This window comes from Aphelocoma coerulescens, chromosome 3 (assembly GCF_041296385.1).
Source record: "Aphelocoma coerulescens isolate FSJ_1873_10779 chromosome 3, UR_Acoe_1.0, whole genome shotgun sequence".
NCBI lineage: Eukaryota > Metazoa > Chordata > Aves > Passeriformes > Corvidae > Aphelocoma > Aphelocoma coerulescens.
The window spans coordinates 122,252,233-122,274,677 of NC_091016.1; the positions used below are offsets into that span (position 1 = coordinate 122,252,233).

Here is a 22,445-nt window from a genome sequence, read left to right on the forward strand (position 1 = left end):
AAAATCGGGTGGCGAGTTCAGTTACCTGGAGGTAACAGGGGTCTGGGCACAAACCTGCTTACAGCAGCTCTGCATTTTTTAACAAGAAGTTAAAGGGGGAATGGTTTTAGGACTGAGATCCCATCTAAACCCACCTTACCCACTTGTCATCTCACCTGACAGGTCTCCAAGGAAAAGGGAACACAGGCAGTTGGCATAGCAATGAAGTTATGACACTCGTGCTCCTCTCAGAGCCACATTACTCATCTCCCCATGAAGGTAACGTGGCAGGAGCCTTCTCACCCCAAGTGACACCTGCCAGGTGTTGCCATGGAGCACTTACAAAAGGCAGCTGTCATGCACACAGAGAACAAAGCTCTTTGGAACAAAATGCTGCTTTAAGTCAGCTTTTGTGCTGTGAATTCCCACTTCCCCTCAGACAGCTGAGAGTCTCCACGTGCCAGCTCCCTCCTGTCTCCCTTTGTGTGGAAAGGTCACTGCTCTTCCCTTCTGGGCCTGTTTGCTGCTGCTGCTCACCCTGACCAAGGATCACTCCAGGGATCTCTGGTCCACCTCGGATTTCAAGAGACCAAGGACTTACAGATGAAATTACTGGAGCTGTAGAAAGTCAGAAACTATTTTCTGCACAGGCTACGAAACCGTAACCTAACCCTCAGCCAAGTGATGTTGTGTGCCTGGGGCCAGCTGCACAAAATACACAATATAGCTCACCAAAAATATGTGCCTAAACCACATCAGATAAATCATCTCCTGCAAATACCCTTATCCTCCACTCCCTCTGATGAAAGCAGCCACGAATAATGAACTCTGGAGCAGCTGCCCATGCTGTGGACATGGGAAATGTGGGAAAATGAATCCTAGCTGCAAGGGTTTGGGGTGACAGGACAAGGGGGAATGGGTTTAAACTGAAAGAGAGTGGATTTAGATTGAATAGGGGGGGAAAAATCTTCTCTGTGAGGGTGGTGAGGCCCTGGCACAGGGTGCCCAGAGAAGCTGTGGCTGCCCCTGGATCCCTGGAAGCATCCAAGGCCAGGCTGGATGAGGCTTGGAGCAATCTGGGATAGTGGAAGGTGTCCCTGCCACATGCACAGCTTAGCAATAATAAAGCATCAGTGGAAAGAGCACTGGAAGAATCTATGCCTTTTATTTATTTATTTCAGAAAAATACTTCTGCTGAGTTTATCACAAGTCACTGAATAACGAACAACAACAAACAAAATCCATACAAAAACTGAAGTGACAGGAAGAATGAAACAACCGGGAAAAAATACCAGAGACTGTTAATTCCCCCCACCCCCTCCAAAATCAAGAAATTTGCACTAAAGCATAAATATGGAAGAACAGAAATTCTCCTCGAGTTCCTTTGCTGAAGTTTGATCAGTTGAGTTCAACATTTTCGAGGAAAAACTACACACCTCTGCCTGGCTTTTCCAACAGCCGTTCTTCCCAGAAAAACTCCACATGCAGCCCCGAGGACGAGGAACATACTTCACTGCTGGGCATGAAATGTACCAAACCAACCATTCATGCCCCATGAAATTTCCTGGAAGGCTGCAAATCAACCCCCATCATCTCCATCCACTGTTGACACAATTTGGGGTCCATCTACCCAAGGCAAGAGCCTGAGGCTGCTGTAAACCCCCAGGCACTGCAGCCAAGGCAGGGTGGCTCCAAGCTTCCAGAGTCTTCCTTGGAGGCAAGGAAGAGACATCCCAGAGTGGCCACTCCTCCCTCCTACCAGGAAGCCTACTAAAAATACCTTTTAAAACAGTAAGTTGAGGGTAAGGGGACCTACAGGGGACTGGAACTTGGCTACTGCTAACCCAAACATGATGAGTAAGAAGAATCCTAAACAACAACAACAACAAGACAAAACGCGACTGTAATGCCCCATAATGTAAGAGTCACTCAAAAACTGTATGTGAAATGCTACATCTGTTCTTCCTCCACCCCTTTCTCTTCCCAAGCCCATTCTCCAACTACCTAAGACAAGAGAGAACCAAGTGCTGGTATTTCACAGCTCCTCTAGGCTAGGACAGGAAAACACTACATTTCACCCCAAAAACCACAGGCTACTAATTCCTGACCTCCTTAGGTTGGATAATGGATGCAGACTACTAAAGCACCTCAAGCCTGTGGGAAGGGTGCAAGGAATCGTGTCCCACTGGAAGTTTGGGATAATCTCCATCACTTTCTGCACTGTGGTGGACAAGAGCTCCTGTTCAGGGCTGGATCTTGGTGTTGGATTAAAGGCTGGACTTTGATGAGTTTGGAGGTGTTTTCCAACCTCACCCAACAATTCCATGTTTTCTGAAGATGACACAGGGCTTGACAAGATGGGGCATGAGAAGAGCATCCACTAAGGGGAAGTGAGCTCATGGCATTTCATAGGCAGAACGGCCAAGGACAGACTGACCAGTAAGGGCTTGCAATGAAAATGCTCCAAGAAAAAGCTCTTTGGGCTGAAAAGAAGGCTGGATCTGCTGAGAAATGACACGGACACAGGAGCAGTTACTGCGGGCTTGCAGCCCAGGGATTGTGCTCGCACTACAACACAGAGATAGGAGCCCATGGCAGCCCCTCCGATGGAGAGGGGATTGCAAACCTCCAGGATGACAGTGGATATCACCTCACAACAAAGGCTCAGCTCAAAAAAAAACCAACCTGCCAGGTTTGGGTCTAACAGAAGGATGGGGATTTCTGAGGACTAAATATAGGGGAGGGCAAAAAAAAAAATAAAAGCCCCATCATCTATAGGTTTAAAAAACCAAAACCATAAAAAGAACACATGGAAATGCTTCAAAAACAAATGTCCCTTCTCCTGGTAGCTCTATCAAAAAGAAAACGAAAAACACGTAAATGTAGCATATGTTGTACAGACATAGTAACGAGGGAGAGCGTTCAGCTACTGCTGTAGTGCAGAGAGGCTACAACATAAGGCACTTGGGATACAAAGCATCACCAGCTACTGTACGACGAGACAGGATTGTGCAAGTGGAAAAGCTGCCTGAAGCCAAGCAGGCAGGAGGAGGAATCATTCAGCAGCCAGGTTTTTGGGGGGCTCTATGTGTCACCTGTTAACAGAGTCAGCAGCTCGGCTGCTGCGAGGCACTGGTGCTGCAGAAGGAAAGGCCTGGCTGAGGCTCTGGAGAGGTGTCAGCCAGCAGTCACTCCTGGAGGGCACTGGCAGGGGATGGGAAGAGGCAGGAGAAAGGAAAAACCTCTCACGCTAGACCTTTCCCATGTCTCCCCAACATAAAGCTCTTTTCCCCCCGATCACGCTGTACCACGGGTCCTGTCGCTGCTTCTGAGCCAAAAAGTGATTTATCCTCCAGGCACAGGCTACAAGGAGCAATGGCAAGGTACCACCAAGGCTCTGCTCCAGCCTCCTTCCCCAGCTCCCCTGAAAAAATGGAAAGCCCTCTCCTGCCAGTATCTCTCACTTGACACTCAGACCTTGTGGGGATTGAGGAACAAGTGCAATTTAACCAGCTGTCCTCATATCCCTGCACGTTTTCTCCCTCCAGCGCCTCCTCAACGAGGGGGAGGAAAGGACAAAAGACACTCAGATAAATGGGAAAAAAACCCAACTCAACTCAAAGAGGGGCAGAAAATCAACTGTCACCCATTCCTCAAAACACGACTGGCGTGAAGGACAACAGCACCCGCCTCTAGCTGGAATTGCACTCGGAGAGAGCTGGAGTTCAGCTGCCTGAAGGGCTGAGCAGGGGGCACAGCAAGGATCAATCCTGGACTGCACATGGAAGAGCACCCCAGCTCCCCCCAGCTCGCTGTCCCTCTCCTCACCCAGCCAAGGGAACACACCACGAGTCCCCTGTTCCTGCCGTGGCGAAGTAGAACTAAAGCTACGGCCGACTTTGCTGCACAAGAGGCACCAACAGCAAAGCCCAGCTCAGGAACCGCCCCAGAGGACAGTGTGGGGACAGAGGTGCCACTACTGCTCACCTGCCAAACCTAGCCTGAAGTGTGGCACCCCAAAAAGAAGCCCAGTGAGATGGCACTGACCCACAAAACCCCAAGCAGATGCTGCTCCCCAGCAGAGTCAGCGAGGGATCAAGCCGGTGGGATCTGGCTTTCCACAAAATCTCCTGCCAGCACGTGGAGGTGGCAGCAGGCAGGAGCAAGAGGGGAAAGTGGTCTGCAGCAGCAGATGGCCTCTGAGGTAGATTTGAGACAACTCCATCTGCCAACAGCTACGCGTCACAAGCCAGGCTTTTCCTAAAATGCAAGCTGCTCCTTGCAGCCCCGGCCTCCTTCCCCTTCCTTCCCTGTCATCTCGTTCACAGCTCAGAAAGGGATGAAGGGGCTAGGATTTTTGGAAGAAACCCTGGATTTGATAGCACCTTGGGTGGATACAAGCGCTGTATCCTTTGGAAACAAAGAGTGAAGCTGGTGGCTGCCGATGGCACGGCTGGACTGGTACGGAAGGGACGAGGAAGGCTGAGGTGACAGCACGAGGGGCACAGTCCCACTGATGCCAAAACCCTTTGCAGCAGCCAGTTTGTCACCTGGGTGTGGTCACGAGCCCCAAGAACATCAGGTCCACGAGGCACAGACAAGCTGGCAAAGGGCCTGGGCTGACAGGAGCCAGGCCAGCACTCAGAGCGGGGCAGGACTCAAGGATTCATGTGGACCTGAGGATGCTGCTGCCCCACAACAAAACACTGAGAGCTGCAGAGCCCTGGGATCAGCTCTTGTGGCTGGGAGGCCCAAGAACAACCATGGGGCAGCCAAGAGAAACCCAGCTGGGGCAAGCAAAGGCTGGGAGGTGGACCTTCCATATGAAGAGGGAAGTTCTCCCCCCTCCCTGCTGCCCAGCTCTCCAAAATTCTAAAAACCAGGGTTCAGAAAACCCCAGAGGTTAACAAGAGGTCCACCATGAGACAAGACAGGGTTGAGCTTCCTCCATCAGACCCTGGTCTCTCTTTGCAGCATCACCATCCTGCTGAGCACTGGCCAGGTGTGCCCCATCTCACCTGAGAGCACCCCTGAGCCTCAGATCTCACAGCCCCAGCACACTCCCCCAGGAACCCGATCCCATAACACACATTTGGTGCCTTCAAGCTGTCCTGGCCCTGTCCCAGGGACTCGGGAAAGCACCATGAAGAGAGGGGAGGAACATGCTGTAGGAGAAAAAAGGATTGTTTGGAACCATCTGATACATTTGTAACCATTAACCAAAATAACCGAACACTAAAATAGAAAAAAAAAAAAAAATTGGTTTACAACCAAACAGAGGAAGGCAAAACCAGGAGGGCTGGAAAAGGTTCCTATGAGGGGGATGGGAGAAGGGGAACGGGGCCTTTTTGGTTTTATTGCAAACGGTTCACGAGAGCAAGAAAGGAAGGGAGGAGAGCGAGAGACACCTTGGGAAGATGATTCCGAGCCTTTCAAGATGCCGCTCGTGAGGAGCAGGAGGAGGGGCTGCTCAGTCCTGGTATCTCGCCCTCCTCCCCAGGAGACAACCCTCGGCTTCTACAGAGACTTGAGCTTCTTGGTGCGAGGTGAGGTTCCATTCTCCGCTTTCACCACTCCGTTTTCATGGTAACCTGGGGATGGCAACAGAGCTGTGAGGGGTCTAGAGGGTCATCTGAGGGAGCTGGGGGTGTTTAACCTGGAGAAAAGGAGGCTCAGGGGGGGCCTTCTCACTTGCCTCACCTCCCTGACAGGAGGGGGCAGCCAGGTCGGGCTCTGCTCCCAGGGACCAGGGACAGAAGAGGAAATGGCCTCAAGCTGCCATGAGGGAGGTTCAGATTGGACATTAGAAGGAAATTTCTCACAGAAAGGGTGATTAAACTTTGCAATGGGCTGCTAAGGGAGGTTTGGAGTCACCACCCCTGCAGGTGTCCAAGGAACGACTGGATGTGGCACTTGGTGCTCTTGGGTGGTGACCGGTCAAAGGCTGGACTCCATGATCTCAGAGGTCTTTTCCAACCTAAACCATTCTGTGGTTCTACAGAGAAAGAAAGTTGGTCCCTTGCACAAGCCAAACCCTTTTTCCTCTCAGGACTGGCCCACAGACACAGGGAAACCCCAACAACATCAGGACACTGCTGGGGACGCCCTGCACAGGCAGCAGGGCTGCTGGAGGGACACTGAACCACAGGACTGATGCCTCCACGGTGCCACCCTTGCAACACTCACCCGAGTCCCTCTTGAGCAGCTTGGTTTGCTGCTTGGTGCCGGCGGCGGCGGCGGCTCGCTTCCGACTGCTCTGCTCGTTCCAGTACTCCCTCCAGCGCCGCAGCTGGAAGTGGATGAAGCGCCACATCACCGAGGCCTGGAAGAGGCACACCAACAGCAGCACACTCATTCTGCCAGGGGCGGAGAAGAGGCAGGCTGAGAACACAGCAGCGAGGCCACCCCCAGCCCAGCCTTCCCCCCTCACCGGGGCTGGTGGCCAAGGTCCCCCCCTGCGTGGCAGATGCCATCCTTCCAGCCACCATCTCTCCTTTCTGCCACACCTGAGCCCAGAGCAGCCACTTTCCTTTCCCTGCACACCAAAAAGCCCTCAGGTGCTCCTCATTGAGTCTTTCAACTTTAGGGCAGGAATGGAAGAACAGGACCATCTCAACCAGCACTGCCCAAACCACAACGTGGCACAGTCGAGGTACGATGTCCCCGGATGGTCTGTACATCTAAAAGGTGGAAGGGAGCTAAGAAAGTCCCACAAACCCTCAGGTGTGCCAGCAGTCCATGGCTTCAAAAAGCTTGGGAACGACCAGGCCTAGCAAATTCTGAACTGAACCCACAGCTGCTGCAAGGGTGAGAAAGGCTCCCAGTCTTGACTGCAAGGCATGAGGAGCCCATCCCACCCTCTGCTTCCCACATCAACGGGCAGCAAAACATGTCCAAGCAGAAGGGAAAATACCTTTTCCTTCACCACATCTGGGTAAATGCATTTACAGGCACAAGAGGGAAAGCCTGCAAGCCTTTCTCCAAGATAGGCTTGCACTTTATAATTTCACTTGATTTACACTTTATTTCCTGGCTTTTCCCCTCCTTTGTGGCTCTGCGCAGCTTCTAAACCCCTCCTTGCTTCCTTCACCCCCTTCAGCTCACTAAGACCTTCCCTAAATGGAACCAAAATCAGATCCCCACTGCCTGGATCCCATTTGGACGGAGCTTGGAGCAACCTGGCCTAGTGATGGTATCCATGTCCGTGGCAGTGGTTGGGACAAGACGATCTTTAAGGTCCCTTCCAACAGAAGCCATTCTGGGATTCCTTGATTTCCAAACTCAGCAAAACCCACGCTGGGATAACACAGCCAAGGAAGACACAGCAGACATTCCTACCTGAAAAGAATATTATTGAAGAGGAAGCTGAAGAAGTTCCCTCTCTCGGGGTCCAGGGCCTGGCTCTCCACCCGCGGCAGCCCGAAGCCGATGACCAGGATGTACAAGGTGAGGGTGAAGAGCCTGGTGACCACGAACACCACGGCCCAGACGTTAAACCTGCATGAGGGCAAGCAGAGGTGTGGGCAGGAGCAGCCCCAGTGCTGACCCAGGAGGTGAGAGAGAAATCCAGGCTCTCCCAGGCTCTGGAGGAAGACAGGAGCCCCAGGCACCTCCCCTGCTTACAGTTTCTCGTTGTTCTCATCCGTGAAGTAAACCAGCCGTGCCATGTGGAAGAAGAACTCAGCCAAGTACTGCAACAGCAAGAGGATCAGCCCCAAGCGGGTTAAGCTGGGAGGGAAGAGGAAGAAAAAAGCATCACTGGGCTGGTCAACCTTCAACCTTCATCCTTCAAACCCAGCTACAGCCTCTGCGCTGCTGTTCACAAGCTGCAGCACCAGCCCAAAGTGCAGACCTTTCTGCAGCAGTGGGGATAGGACTGCAATGGGGGAAATTCCTGTCCCCAAACCATCAACACAGCCCAAACCAGCAGCGGAGCTGGGATGTATCCAACACAAAACCCTATGGCTGGGAAGGTTGCTCCACTTTTTATCTTAGAATGGGTTGGGTGGGAAGGGACCTTAAAGATCACCTCATTCCAAGCCCCTGCCCTGGAAATCTTCCATTATCCCAGGTTGCTCCAAACCCCATCCAACCTGGCCTTGGACACTTTCAGGGATAGGAAACCCTCCGGGCAACCTGTGCCAAGTGCCTCACCACCCTCACAAGCAAGAATTTTTTTCCCAATATCCAAATCTCTCCTCTTTCAGTTTAAAACCATCCCCCTTGTTCTACCTACCTGCCTACCTGCTCTCCACTGAAACAATCCCATTTATTCCCTCTAAGCCCCTCACCCCGCTGAGGATTCCCAGGTGACTGCCAGTGCAGAAGGAGCTGCCCAGCCCCATCCCAGGTGTGGGAGGGGATGCTGAGGCAGGTGACTCACTTGAGCAGGTAGGCGCCGGCGATGTGCAGCAGGTAGAGCGCGATGCAGCGCAGCTGCCGGGGGATCTCCTCCTGGCAGGGGCACAGAAGCCAAATCAACCTCTCAGCCCTCTCCACCCGCCCTCTCCCAGAGCTCCCTCTCCTAAAATCTCCACCTGGCTCTCACCTTGCGGACTTTCTGGAAGTAGAGCTCGGGCAGGGCATGCAGCCAGTACGCCAGCTGGCACAGGTAGAAAAACTTCACCTGGTACCTGAAATGCAGGGAGGAGCCACGTGAGCCAGCCCAGGCCATGGCAGGACCCCAAGAACCTGAGTGCCAGGGCAACATTGGGCAATCCCTCCACTGTTTGGAGCCACAGGATTTAGGAGAAATCATTTGTGGGCTGAAATTATTTGTTGAGCTGAGAGAGCTGCACATGGAGTTTATCCAGATGCTTGTGCTCTCAGAAAACCTCACTTTTGTAAAAACCCAAGAAGGGAGGATCATCCCCCACTACATTTCTGCTGTGAAAAATTAACAGCAAAGAGACTTTCCCAAGGTGCTGCAGGAAACAGCCAGGATGAGTAACCAAGCCCACCGGGCCTTCCTCCTGGAGGAAACCCTCCAGAACACCCTCCCCAGACTCACAAATGAGATATTCCCCCATTCCCCATGGTCTCACTGCAGCATCCTCGCAGCAGGGTGCATGCAGAGGGTGCTGTGCTGTCAGCACCCCACTCCCAGCAGGCAAAACTGTGGAGAGGAAGGAAGGGGCCAGCCCCAGAACAAAATGCCCTCACGAGTGCTTACGGCAGATAAACATGCGGGTAGTTTTCCCACAGACTCCGGGGGTTTGAAATGTATCCTTCCTGAAAAAGAGAAGAGAGGCAAGGCTTCAGCAAAACAAAACAGGTTCTGAGAGGGTGGGCTGATGGTACAGTGAAACGAGGAACGGGGGATGACACCCGAGTCTCGTCACAGCCTGCAGAAAAAAACACGTTCCCCGTGAGGGCCAAGGCTGAGCTCTGCATTTGTAGGTCTCTAGCACCCTTCTAAAATTTCACCAGGCCCCTTGTTTGGGGGCTGAAGGCTGTTTGCTCAGTTGCACAGAGGGTCCCAAGTTCAGGAGAGGATATTCTGGGGTTTGGAATGCTCTCAAGGTGTAGGAGGGAGATTCCTGTGGCACGGCTCAAGCAGCCATGTGCATGGTCCGGAGGCTTCCTCCGCACTGGCATTTCCAACTCCAGTAGCACTTCAGCAACCAGAAGTGCTTCTGAAGAGAAAGAGGAACAGAAAACACCAACAAAAATAGCTGGATATGAATTGGATAGTTTCATTTTCCACCTCTTGCCTTACAGGGTGGGACTCCCTTCTCACTCCTGCCACAAGGCTGCTGCCCTGGGCTTTGCAAGGAGATGCTGGCATGGGAAATTTGTCCTGCCCAGTCACCATCACCCATTCCCTGTCTGCCCCAAGCCCTTTTTTTTTGGCTGGGGAAGGCCAGGGAAGCACAAGGGTGACCTGCTCTGCACACTGGGGAGCACATCACAGCACCGTGGGCTGCACAGGAGGCTCCAGCCCAGCAGCTGCTGAGGGATGGGTCTGGCACTGGGCAAGGGGAGCCCAAAAGCAGCAGCATAAACTGTTCTGCCAAAGTTTCCTTCCTCAGAGCCCTATGGGGCAGAGGCAGTGCCAGAAAATCTCTAGAAATGCTGGCTCCCTAAGGGGGACTGGCAGGACCCTCCAAACCGTGGGGATCTGTCCCCAAAGATCCTTCCCCAGAGCCACTGGAGACCACAGCCAGACCCCAATGCTGCAGGTAGCAGAGCATCATCATCACTTCACACTGCCAGAACAGTCAGATCTCTCCCACACCACCTGTTCTTCCCTCCCCCTTCTTCCCCAAAATGACAGTTTTCCCTCTGAATTCTTTGGGTTGACACATTCCCAAGGAACAGCGTGGTTTCCCTGTTTTCAAAGACTCCCTCACCATCAGCTTGCCAAGGAAGGAACCACAAGGAGTGATCCCAAAATTCTGCCCATTAGCCTCACGACCCTGCAAAAGGGACCCCAAAACCTCAAGGCACTGAAGGAAATAAGGAGGAAAATAAGAAGTTGAGAAAGGCAACAGGTCCTGGAGCAGAGGATGGAGATGATGGGGACAGACAGGATTTCTGGGGCCCAGCTCTGAAAATAATTCACAGCCCATCTGCCTGTGCTTTGTACAATACAGGAGAAGCATCTCCCAAAACCGCCCTCACTCAGTGGCTGCAAAGATCCATCACAGCTGGAAGCTAAACTGACTGAAATGTGCCTGTTTTGGCCCAGGGGCTGGCTGGGGACTCTGCTGCCAGTGGGATTTTGTGCTCCAGAAGCCACAATTCCCCCCTGGGAACCCAAATCCCGGCCAGCCTGATGCCTTACCGTCACCACGACGTACAAGCACCAGATGACAGAGGTGAGGTGGAAGGCAACCAGCTGCCCTGACTCATTGAACTTGCTGTGTTTGACCTTGGAGAGATGCAGACGCCTGTTGATTTTCTGGGAAGGAGCAGAGGGAGAGAGAAAGAACAAGAAAACATGAGCCACCATCAACTCTCCTCATCCTTATCTTCCTCATCCCAAGCAGCCTCCAGAGATGAAGGCTCACCCATCACCACCTTAACCACCAGACCACCCCCAGAAGAGCATTTAACTGCAGCAGGACCACCTCCCTCCATGGGATTTGAGGGATTTGAGGTAATTTGAGGACACAAGACAGGGAATGGCGCTCACGTCCAGGGCATACTCCTGCACCACCGCGTGCAGGATGATGGCGATGAAGATGTAGAAGAGGATGGTGACCAGATCCTTCAGCCCATAGTGATACTGGACCAGCTCCCCATCTGCAAAGAGACCAAAGGGTGGGTCAGAGATCCATGGCCCAAAGGATTTCCAGGTAAGGGCTTAGTGGGGAGCAGCTTGGATGGGGACACCAGTGACAGGCCATGACTATGCCAGTGGCTGGGAAAAAGGGCTCTACCTGGAGTTAGTTCATGGCAGAGGTGGGTGGTTTCCCCTTTAACATGGGTGTGTACCTCAAGGGAGGGGACACTGGGGATACTTAAAGCTTCCCCCTGCCACTGGGGACAGCTCGGCTGTGGAGATGGGAATTTATCACCTGGAGGGATGAAGAGCTGGGAGGCTGAAGCAGGTGACAGGATCAGGGATGCCCCACTAGGAACATCAGGGCTTGGGATGGGATTTCCACCCCCTCAGTTAGGATTCACCATTCCTTCATGATCTCGCACTCCTCCCTGGAAACTGCTGGAGCGGAATTCAGCTGCCTAAACGCCTTGTGCTATTCAAAGATCTGAGGCAGCAGCACAGGGCTGGTGGATGAGAAATAGGACCCACAGGAGGCTGTGCTCTTCTGGAGCAACAGGAGACCCAACAGCACCCAAAATACCCCAGACATCATCTGCATTTAGGTGACTATTTGCAGTCCTGCAGCTTATGGGAAGAAGCAGAGTTGGGAATGCTGCAGGAAGTATCCTCACACGAAGCTCAGCCCACCCCTGGCTGCTGCTCTCCCTCACCCCGATCCAGTCCATTCACTCCTGAGATCAATGCTGGGAAGAGACTGCTCTGTCACCAGCCCTTTTTACCCTAAACAAAGCTTCATTCCAGATTTCTAAGATCTGAACGGGATTTACGAAGACACCTGGCACAAGAACATGAAAACGCCCTGTCCTTAGGAGCCCCCAGTGCTGTGCAGACCCAGAGGTAAAAATGGTGCCTGTATCCCAGAGCAAGGTAAAAGACAGAACTGCCAGGCCAAAGAAAATAGTATCATTTACACGTGCAACGGCTCTGCCTCCTCTCTCCAGGGCACCTCAGAAGCTCTAGCAGGAGCTGTGGGGGACACAGAAAAGCCTTGGAAAAATTTAGGTTCCTCCCAACAAGCTGCTGCACCAAGGTCTCTCTCCCCACTAGCCCGTGCCCTATATTGATACCCCAATACCTGGTCCTGGGGAGGTGTTTCTGTGCCCCCTGGGATTTCTGGTACCAGGAAAGAATAAATCCCTTAAAAACCAGCAGCAGAAGTTGTCTGGACTGTGCCACAGGGGAGCAGGGACCACAATTCAGTCTGGAGGCTGGATGATTCCTTCAGCCATAACATTCAAAGCTTTTAAGGGCAGAGCTTTTATCTTCCGCATGTCTGCCTCGCTGTAGCTCCACTAAGCCCAACACCCTGCTCCTTCTGTGGATGATTGCTCAAACACTCCCAATTAACTGCAGTTTTCTGCCACCAGGCCAGGCTCTGTGCCCCAGGCATTTGGCTCATCCCGAACCCAGGGCTTTACCCAAACCACCTCCTGCTGTCTCCACGCCAGTGCCCAGATCCCTGCCAGATCCAGAGGGGCTCTGAGCCAGGAAGGCAGCAACCAGCAGCCAAAATAGGAGCAGGGGCTGAGCTTCCAGGCTGGGAGCTGGGACACCTCTTCTGGGCTGTTTGGTTCCGAGATGCACCAGCTCAGAACTGCCCGGAATTACTCCCTGTGAATCTGAACCTGCCTGGAGCAGGGATGCTGTGCACCACCTGCATCTCCACACCCTCCCCTCCAGGTGCCATCCCCAAAAATTAGCAGGACAGGGATGACAGGTCCAGCCCCTGCTGCTTGGCAAAGAGGTAGATCTCTGCTGCTCCTCAGGGGAACAAGAAGCTGCTCCAGGCAGGCAATCACACAGTTGGATCCTGCCTGAGCAGACTTGGAGCAGAATCCTCACCCTGCAGGGAGCACTGAGTGGCCTGGCCATGGCAGAAACAGAGAGTGGAAGCCCCCAAACTCCCTGGAAAGCGTTTCTTTCCAACTCTGGCAGCATGAGGGCTGACAGACGTGACCAGAGTGCTCTGAGCCACTCAAACTTTGCTTCTTCCCAAAATATCTTATTTTTGACATCTCCTTTAGTACCAGACAAGGTCCTGGGCAGTCAATCAGCAGAAGGTGAGCCCAGGCCAGCTGGCAGTGAGGATTTGGGGCAGACCAGACTCAACTTCCCCTGGGGATATGTCAAGCAGAGGCATCTCTCACCTGCTGTAGGCACACTGACATTATACTGAGGTAAGATGAACAGGAAGGCAGTCTTGGCTGTGACCTGTCAAAGACACACAGAAGGCAGAAAAAGCTAATCAGTTGTTAAGTCCATTTCTCTGGACCCATTTATTTTTTTCCAACCACAATGGGAAAGGCAAATCATCCAGGGAGATGTGCCAGCACCAGCTTCACTTGCAGAAACACTGAACCTTGCACTGGTCTCCCACAAAATCCCAGATGCACGTCCAGAAGGAGAAAAAAAAGCCTGGGATGAGACATCAGGACACCTGAAACCCAGGCCTGTGCTGCTCACTCTTCATTTATTCAATCATAGAATAAAATCACGGAATATCCTGAGTTGGAAGGGACCCAAAAGGATCTCTGAAGTCCAACTCCCAGCCCTGCACATGACACCCCAACAATCCCACCCTGTGCCTGAGAGCATGGTCAAAATCCTTCTTGAGCTCTGTCAGGCCTGGGGCCATGACCATTTCCCTGGGGAGCCTGTTCAGTGCCCAGCCACTCTCTGGGGGAAGAACCTTTTCTTAATATTCAGCCTCAACCTGCCCTGACACAGCTCCAGCCATTCCCTCAGGTCCTGCCCATGGCAGCCAGAGAGGTGGCCAGTGACTAAATTGCAATTATTTCAAAGGAATGATCCTCTCCTGCGGCAAAGCAGGAGGCTTTGTGGGAATGGGGCAGAGCATCCACCCCACAGGATGCCCCAAAACTGCACCTCCATGACCAAAGCACCCTCGAGCTGGGGCCACAGCAAAACCCAGTGCACAGACATCCAACACCAAACATGCCTTCATCCCATCCAACCCCACACTGGCAGCAGGTCACCAGATTTTCCCTTTCCACTGGCTCCCAGCCAACCCTACAATGCTTCACAAGCACCCACCCTAAAACACAACCAGCCCCAAAAAATCCTGTGCCTGTCCGATGCCCATGGAGACGAGCTGCATTTCACACAGACATGGCTGCCACTGCTTCAGAGCTGCAGGCTATTAAAAATCCCAGCTGGAAATTGCTCCAGAGCTTGTGGGGGAGACAGGGGGACTTTGCCAAGCGTTCCCATCCTGTTACCACCAGCATTGAGCAACCGGCGCAGGCAGCCCCAGCTCGGGGACAGCAAACTCCACAGCGTGTTTTCGTGATGTTTGGGGATTTTTTTGCTTTTTCCACTTAAAAAAAAAAGAAAGGAAATCCCACATGTTGTGCTCTGTTTGTGGAGGAGTAGATGCAGGAGATGGAGACCACGGGCAGAGCTTGGGGTGGGAATGGAAAAAGTGCATCACCTGGCCTCAAGCTGGCTGAGGGAGACACTTCTGGCTCCTACAGACCTTGCTGGCTGGGAAAGCCAAGTTGCTTCATCCCAGAGCACATCCAGGACTTGGAGTTTACAACCAAACCTTGCCACAGGCTGGCACAGGGCACGAAACAACGGCATGGAGCCAGTGGTGGCTGTGATGCTGCAGAGATGGGTGGCTGTGGCATGGACGTGCCAACAGCAGCAGGCACTGATGGATTTACAGCTCCCCGAGCACCTGGCTGACATCCATTGCCGTAAACAGCTGGGAACAAGACATCAACTCCAGGTGAAGCCTCCTAACCTGCTGGAGAGGACACAGGCCAGAGCTGTGAGTCCAAGGAAATTACTCTGGAGTGTCCCCAGGGTGGGGAGCAATGCCCACACAGAGCTCAGCCCCAACACAGTTTCCACGGATTCTCCTTATCTTCTTTCCCAGAGGGCCTGGTAGGAAGGTTCCTCCATCCACTCCAGCATCAAGCAATGCTTTGTCCCATATCCACACCTCCCTTTGCTTCCTGAAGCAGGGCTGAAGAACCACCAGCAGCTTTGCAGCCACCTCAGCACCTCTCCACCCCTCCTTACAGAGGGGCAGCAGGTTGTTTCCTAAAGTCTGAGTGAAATATTTGAACAGCCAAAGATGTAACCCCCTGGATGCAGGCAGGCTCCTGACAGACTGATTTCCATGGACAAACAGCCTCTCTGCTCCATGGGACAGATGAGGAGGTCAGGCACACGCCTGCAGCCACTCACTAATGCCACAGCGGCAAAATCTGAACTCCAGGCATCCTTCCCATCCCACAGAACCTACATGGAGGGAAAGTCTCCTCTCAGGCACCAAAGGCATTTCTGTCTCCTGCAACCAGCTGGGAAGTGATCAGACTGACCATTGCTCACAGCACAGTCCTTTACCAGTGGGCACAGAGGGACAGGTGACTCAAATGAAGTCACAGCTGACCTCCACCAAGTGAACAACAGGTTCCAAAATCCCCCATAACCCTCCCAATATCCCTTCCACCACATCAGCACCCATTGCTATGCAGCCCTGAGTAGACAGAATGAGCAGTTTTAAGCCTCCTGGAAAACAGGGAACACCTGAGCCACGATCTCCAGCAATGCCACCTCCAGCTCCCCTGCAAGGAAAAAACCAAGTTTCCTTGGCTTGGGAAATAGGGATGAGCACCAGGGATGGCAAAACTCTTTAGAGCCTGCCTTGAGCATTTCACAGGCAGCCAGGGAAAGCAGAAGTTCAGAGTGAGAAGAGCAATGTGAGGATTATTCAGAGGCACAAGAGCCACTGCCTGTTTGCTCTGAAACAAGATGCTGGTATGGGAAAGGAAGTGCCGGGCACGCTTCTGCCCTGCAGGGCAGCAAGTAGAGCCAGAGTTGCCACTAAACTGCTGCTGGTAGGGGCAGAATTCATGGAATCACCGAATAATTTAGGTTGGAAATGCCCTCTAAGATCACAAAGTCCAACCGTTCCCCCAGCACTGCCAAGCTCACCACAAACCATGTCTGCAAGGGCCATAGCTACACAATTTCTGAACACTCCCCGGTCCGGTGACTCCACCACTTCCCTGGGCAGCCTGTTCCAATGCCTTTTCAACAAAGAAATTATTCCTCACCTCCAACCTAACCCTCTCCTGGCACAACTTTTTAGAGGGTGGAAGAGGGATTTGTCTCCATGGGACACACAGAGCAGGGACCATGTAGCAAAGGCTGTGGATTTATTTCTCATTCACTCCCTGACCTGCATTAAGAGCACCTCCACACAGAGGGAGATGTTCCTCATCCCAGCCTCCTCCTGCCCTACATGAGGGATGTGGCACTTGGAGCATGGGGCAGTGGTGGCCTTGGCAGTGCTGGGGGATTGGTTGGACTTGATGACCTTGGAGGGCTTTCCCTGCATTAACGATTTGATGATTCTGTGTGCCCAAACCAGGGAAATCTGGGAAGCAGTTCTCCTGATAGCTCTCTACAACCATGAAGAAGAAACCACATCCTCAGCAGCCAAGTGGGTTTCTGGTGGTTAAAGCCACTAACTCACAGACCAAAGTGCAGCTGGATGGTGAAGAGGCAAAACTCAACGTGTCCACCAAGCCCAGAGTTTCCTGAGATGCCTGGATCAGCCAGGACAGGTATGAGGCTGCTTCTCACGGCCAGAAATCAAATCAGCACATCCACCTTGCAGCCCTGGGTGGCAGAGCAATAGATAAAGGCGAGCAATCCCAGCACTACTACACATTCACTATCTCCCACCAGGCATTTACTCCCTGATAATGTGGTGATTGGAAAAATCCACACCCTGACTAGCCTGGAGATTGCTGCCTAATGCAGAGCAGCAAAGCTCCCCCTATCCTTTTTTAGAATCCCAGAATGGTTTGGGTTGGAAGGGACCTTAAAGATCATGTTCCAACCCCCTGACATGGGAAGGGACACCTTTTATAGACCAGGGTGCTCTGAGCCCCATCCAGAAATTTAGAAGATGCTCTTTTTTCTCTGCCATGAAATGCTCCACATCAAAATCCCAACTCCACTTGTGCAGACATGCAGGTGGCTTTTAAAAAGGTGTCTAAGCACACACATCCAGGCAGTTTAGCACCTCTCCCAAAATCTACCCACTGCAACTCTCAAATATTAATATTTTCAGGAATGAGGGATAATTTTTGAGCATCCTTCCCCAGGACACTCTGTGAACTCTAGGAGCAGGTTGCCCAGATTGGCTGTGGACTCCCCATCCCTGGAAGTCTTCCAGGCCAAGTTGGACAGGGCTCTGAGCAATCTGGTCTAGTGAAAGGTGTCCCTGCCCATGGCAGAGGGTTGGAATGAGATGAGTTTTAAGGTCCCTTCCAACCCACACCCTTCCAGGATTCTCTGAAACTCACTTCCCTTCTCCAAAGCCTCATCCCAGCAGGATTTGTCTTCACCCCAGCCAGGAGACCCCAGGCACACCACCATCCCCATGGTCCTGCTTGAGTTAAAGCCACTCTGGAGGCAGGAAGCAGCTCCAAAACTCTGGCAGGGGAGGCTGGGGGAGTTTCTGCAGTCAGAGCTGGGAAAATATTTCCAGGGCTTGAAAAACAACTCAAACTAATTACAGGCAAAATGCTGTCCAAAGGCTTTTCTCACAACTTTGGGTTTCTTTTTCCCCCACCAGACAGAGTTTATTGAAAGACAAACTTGCTGATCCACAGCATGGATTGACGTAGGCCCTATATGTAAACTGAAGCCCAAACTTTGGACTAAAGCCTTTCAAAGTCAACATCTGGCTTTGACAAAAAGCCCTTCCCGAGGGCGGTGCAGCCCCTCTGCCCCCACAAACTCATCCCCCAGCACATGATTTCTACTGCCTCACCCTCCCTCCTGTTTATCCCCTTTTAAAAGTAAACCTAAATACTGCTTTTTTTTTTCCCCTTTGTCCCTTCTTCCCCCGCTACTCAACCCTTACACCGCCCGCGTGCCTCAGTTCCCACATCTGGCAAAGATCAGGGGAGGCAGGAACGCATTTTGTTTTCCCTCATTAACAACGGGAAGGCCTTAATTTTTAGAGTACTACGGAGGGGACCGGGAAGGGGAAAGTATATTTAGCAGGAAGCCTGGAAATAGCAGCTCATTCGTCAGCCGCCTTCTTCTGACAGTGTCACAACCCAGAGTTTGGGAGCCCGTGACTCACGTCCCACAATCTGCACACAGGGGGAAGCCCAGCAAGGCCATGGAACCACTTCTAAAACAATGGTTTATAACTTTATTTCATCATCCCACACATAAGACTGAGCATCAGTTTCCCCACCTTAGAGATTACGATAGCAGCCCCCATCTAACAGAGAAGCTTCTCCAAAATCAGCAAAGTCTCCCCCAAACTCGACCCGACACCGCTCACAGGAGCCACCCCTGGTGGGACACAGGTTAAACCCAGCCTGGTCTTGGCTTCATTTTTCTGCAAAGCAGGGTGGAAAAAGATATGCAAAGCGATTTCTGCATGAGGATGGGAAGCACCTGTTTCGTGTTTCTGTACAGAGTTACTCAAAATAGTTTTTCACCAAAAAAAAAGGGGGAGGTTTTTCTTTCTGGGCTCCAGCAACCACGCACACGTGGCAAAATCCCTCTCTGGCACCGGGCAGATGCACACCAGGTGTGTTTTCCCACCCTGAAGGCTTAGGCTGGCCAGGAAGGAAAAAAACTTTGTAGTGCCCAGCTCAGGACAGCTCTTTTTGGGGAAACTCCCTTCAAGCCTGGGGCTTCCCTCCCTGCATAACGCTATGATCCTCAAAAACACACACAGCACTGGAATAATCAAATCCAACACACCTGTAACACCAAGGAGCAGCCTCATGCCACCAAATCCCATCATGACCAGTACCTGCTCCCTGCCACGGAGGAATTACCAGCTTGGTGAACCCATTTGGACGGGGAAAGGTTGTGCACCCAAAAAGATGTTCAAGGTGTAGCTTGTGCTATGCTTGGGGAGCAGGAGACCCATGGCAGCCCCCAGCATCACCCCGAGCAAGGTGCCGGAGCAAGGAAGCACTCAGCTCCTGAGGGATGCCTGGGAAAAGGTTAAAAACCTTATTTGTGTCTTCCCAAGAAAACCTTCCCTGCAGGAAACGGCCTATTGTGAGCAGGATTCGGCCTTTTCCGCTGAGCCTGAGCTTGGCTGTGGCCACTGGCATTGGGGAAGGTGGAAGCCCGGCTGCAGGGCAGGAAGCAGGGATGAGAGGAGAAGGGACAGTGACAGGTACTCCTCACCATGGCAAGGAATCTCAGCTGCCACGAACACTCACAACAGAGGCGGCACAAATGGGCACAGAAAGGTTGGAGGGCTGGGCAAGAGCAGAGCCTGATTTCTCCTCCAGGGGAAAAGAAAGCAGAAGGAATAAATGTAATAATAAAATAAAAATAAACCACAATACACAGAAGGAGCAAGAGCTGTCCCAAACCCCATGCCAAGGGGAAGGCAAGGATGATGCTGCTGGGCACAGGGAGCACTGGAAGCCACCCTGGCATGGCAAGCATTGTCTCCCTGAGGTCTGCTGGGAGAGCAGCAAACTGCTGCCTTCAGCATCCAAGGGAGATTTAATTAAAAGGCATTAAAAAAACCCAGAAACACCACAAACTCCTCCCTGCTGCCACCTCCACAGGGGCGTTCATCACATTTCAAAATCTCACAGCACCGTATCAACCAAAAGCACCACAGCAGCAAGCCCAGGTACCACCTCTCCAGGACGGGGCTTCCAACATACAAAACCATCTGCAGGGAGAAACCCGGAGAGAGAGATGCAACCTCTGTGGCATTTTCTTTTTAAAGTACGAATACGAAACTTGCAGCCCAACTTTGCAGCATTTGCATGTGGCTTTGAAATACAGCTGGCCCTCCTGGGTCGGTTTTGAAACCCTTAAATAAATATATATACATACACAAGGACATTGAAAGGGGTTCAAGTGCTGGAAGAGACTCGTTCATTCAATGAGTTCGTAGTAAAAAAAAGAGGGGGATGGAAAAGCAGGGGGTTCCAGCGGGGAGAAATTAAGGAAATAGATTTCCTCCTGCTGCGATTTGCTCCAGAAGGAGCCTTTCCTCCCTCGCCAGGCCCCCCGGCCACCCCTTTCCCATCCGGATTTGCTTTGAAACGTGGCACTGCCGAAGGGGAGGGTTCAGCGGGGGAGGCGGGGGGGTCCCAGCCGGCGGTGCCGCTGACCACGGCCCGGTGCCTCGGCGTGGGATGCCCGGAGCCAAGCGAAGCCGCACGGAAAGGGAACGCAGGCGGAGAGGGAAGGAGCCCGAGCAGCGGGAGAGAGCGGCGTTCCCGGCATGGCGGTGGTGGGACAGCGGCCTTGCGGGGGTCTGCGGCCACCCCGGCAGGGTGAAGGTATCCCGTGGAGGAGCAGGGATGCCTTCCCATGGCCCGCAGCACAGCGGGATGGCCGGGCTGGGGAAAGGCCGGGGAGCGCCTGCCCCAGGCCCAGGAGCCGCCGGTGCTCGTCCCACGGCGCGGGGTCAGCGGGCTGCGGAGAAAACACCTGGAAAAGGGCTATTGTTAAAGGGAAAAAAAGGCGGAAAAAAGGCCAAAAAAAATATTCTTTCCATTTCCAAGAGCTGGGAATATCAGACAAGGCTTGGCTTCTCGCTGCGTAGGGCTGATGTGCCCCTCAGTGCTTGGGACACCCCGGTAGCTGCGGTGGGTTTGGGGCAGGGGGCTTGACACCCCCTGTGCTCCCCCTTCCCCAGCCAGAGACCCCCCGGCAGAGCTGGAGCGGGGGGAGAAGGATGTGCCACCCCCAAAGCCAGCACCAGGCTGGGTCCCCATGGGAATGTGGGGAACCTCTGGGGTGGTGGGTGAGAGATGGGGAATGAATGGGGCGGCACTTTGACCCCCAGACCGAGGAGTCCCGCACCCCACAGCCCCCTCCCCGTGCGGGATGGGGGCACCGGCCCGGGTGCGGCCCCCCCCGAGCCGAGACAGCCCCAGGGGGGACACCCCATGCAGGGCGAGGCGGGGGTCACCGCGTCCACGGGGTGGGGACACACAGCCAGCCGGTCCCGGCGGGGGGGCGACGGCGGGGGGGGTCTCACCTCGAACATGAGGGCGATGAGGACGCTGAGCACCAGGCAGAAGCCGATGTCGGCGTGGTTGTGGATGAGGAACTCCTGGCTGAAGAGCGGGTGGCTCTTGGCCCGCCGGCGGAAGGCCATGGCCGGGGCCGAGCCGAGCCGAGCCCAAACTTCCCCGGGCCCCGCGGAACTTCGCGGAGCGCCGCGATGGCCCCGCGCAGGCGCCGCCGCCTGAGCCCTCCCCGCCTGAGCCCGCCCGGCTCCGCTCGGCCCCGGCACCGACCCCGCCCCGACCCGCACCGGGACCGGCACCGGGACCCGGCCCCGCCCCGACCCTCACTGGAACCGGCACCGGCACCGGCACCGCCCCGACCCGCACCGGCACCGACCCCGCCCCGACCCGCACCGGGACCGGCACCGGGACCCGGCCCCGCCCCAACCCTCACTGGGACCGGCACCGCCCCGACCCGCACCGGCACCGCCCCGACCCGCACCGGCACCGGCACCGGCACAGGGACCGGCACCGCCCCGACCCGCACTGGGACCGGCACCGGCACAGGGACCGGCACCGCCCCGACCCGCCCCGACCCGCACCGGCACCGGCACCGCCCCGACCCGCACCGGCACCGGCCCCGAACCGGGACCGGACCTGGCACCGGCACCGACCCCGCCCGCACCGTGACCCGGCCACGGAGCCGGACCCAAACCGGGACCCAGCACCCGACCCCGCCCCCGAGCTGGACCCGGATCTGGGCACGGACACGGACCTGGACCCGGATCAGGACCCGGCACTGGCACGGACCTGGACCTAGCCCCAGTACTGGCACCAGACCTCACCACAGCCCTGGACACGGGCCTGGCACTGGCACAGCCCCGGCACCGATCCAAGAGCCGGGACCCGGACCCAGCACGGGACGGAAAGCTCAGATGCGGACCCAGACCGAGAGCCGAGACCTGGCACCCTCTACGGACACGGACACGGACCCTGCCCTGGACCAAGTCCCAGCGCCGGGCTTGGATCCAGCCCCTGTCCCAGCTTGGCACAGCCCTGGACCCGGCGCCGAACCAGGACCCAGGACCTGGCCCAGCACCAGACAGAGAACTCGGCTCCGATCTGGGCTCCCGCTTTGCCCTATGCACACCCTGGCACTACATGGGGGGTGG

General features: G+C 54.2%; 1 protein-coding gene across 1 annotated transcript; it reads right to left on the bottom strand.

Moving 5' to 3' along the window:
• Nucleotides 1-1,125: 1,125 nt before the first annotated feature.
• On the bottom strand, nt 1,126-21,512 carry TRAM2 (translocation associated membrane protein 2). The gene is made up of 11 exons (XM_069011815.1): nt 21,303-21,512; nt 13,417-13,480; nt 11,117-11,226; nt 10,766-10,882; nt 9,152-9,210; nt 8,528-8,612; nt 8,363-8,433; nt 7,603-7,707; nt 7,318-7,476; nt 6,166-6,335; nt 1,126-5,570 (listed from the first exon to the last, which is right to left on the bottom strand). The coding sequence occupies exons 1-11, from the start codon at nt 21,420-21,422 to the stop codon at nt 5,497-5,499; spliced, it is 1,134 nt and encodes a 377-aa protein (XP_068867916.1). The 5' UTR covers nt 21,423-21,512; the 3' UTR covers nt 1,126-5,496.
• Between the last annotated feature and the right edge of the window lie 933 nt (nt 21,513-22,445).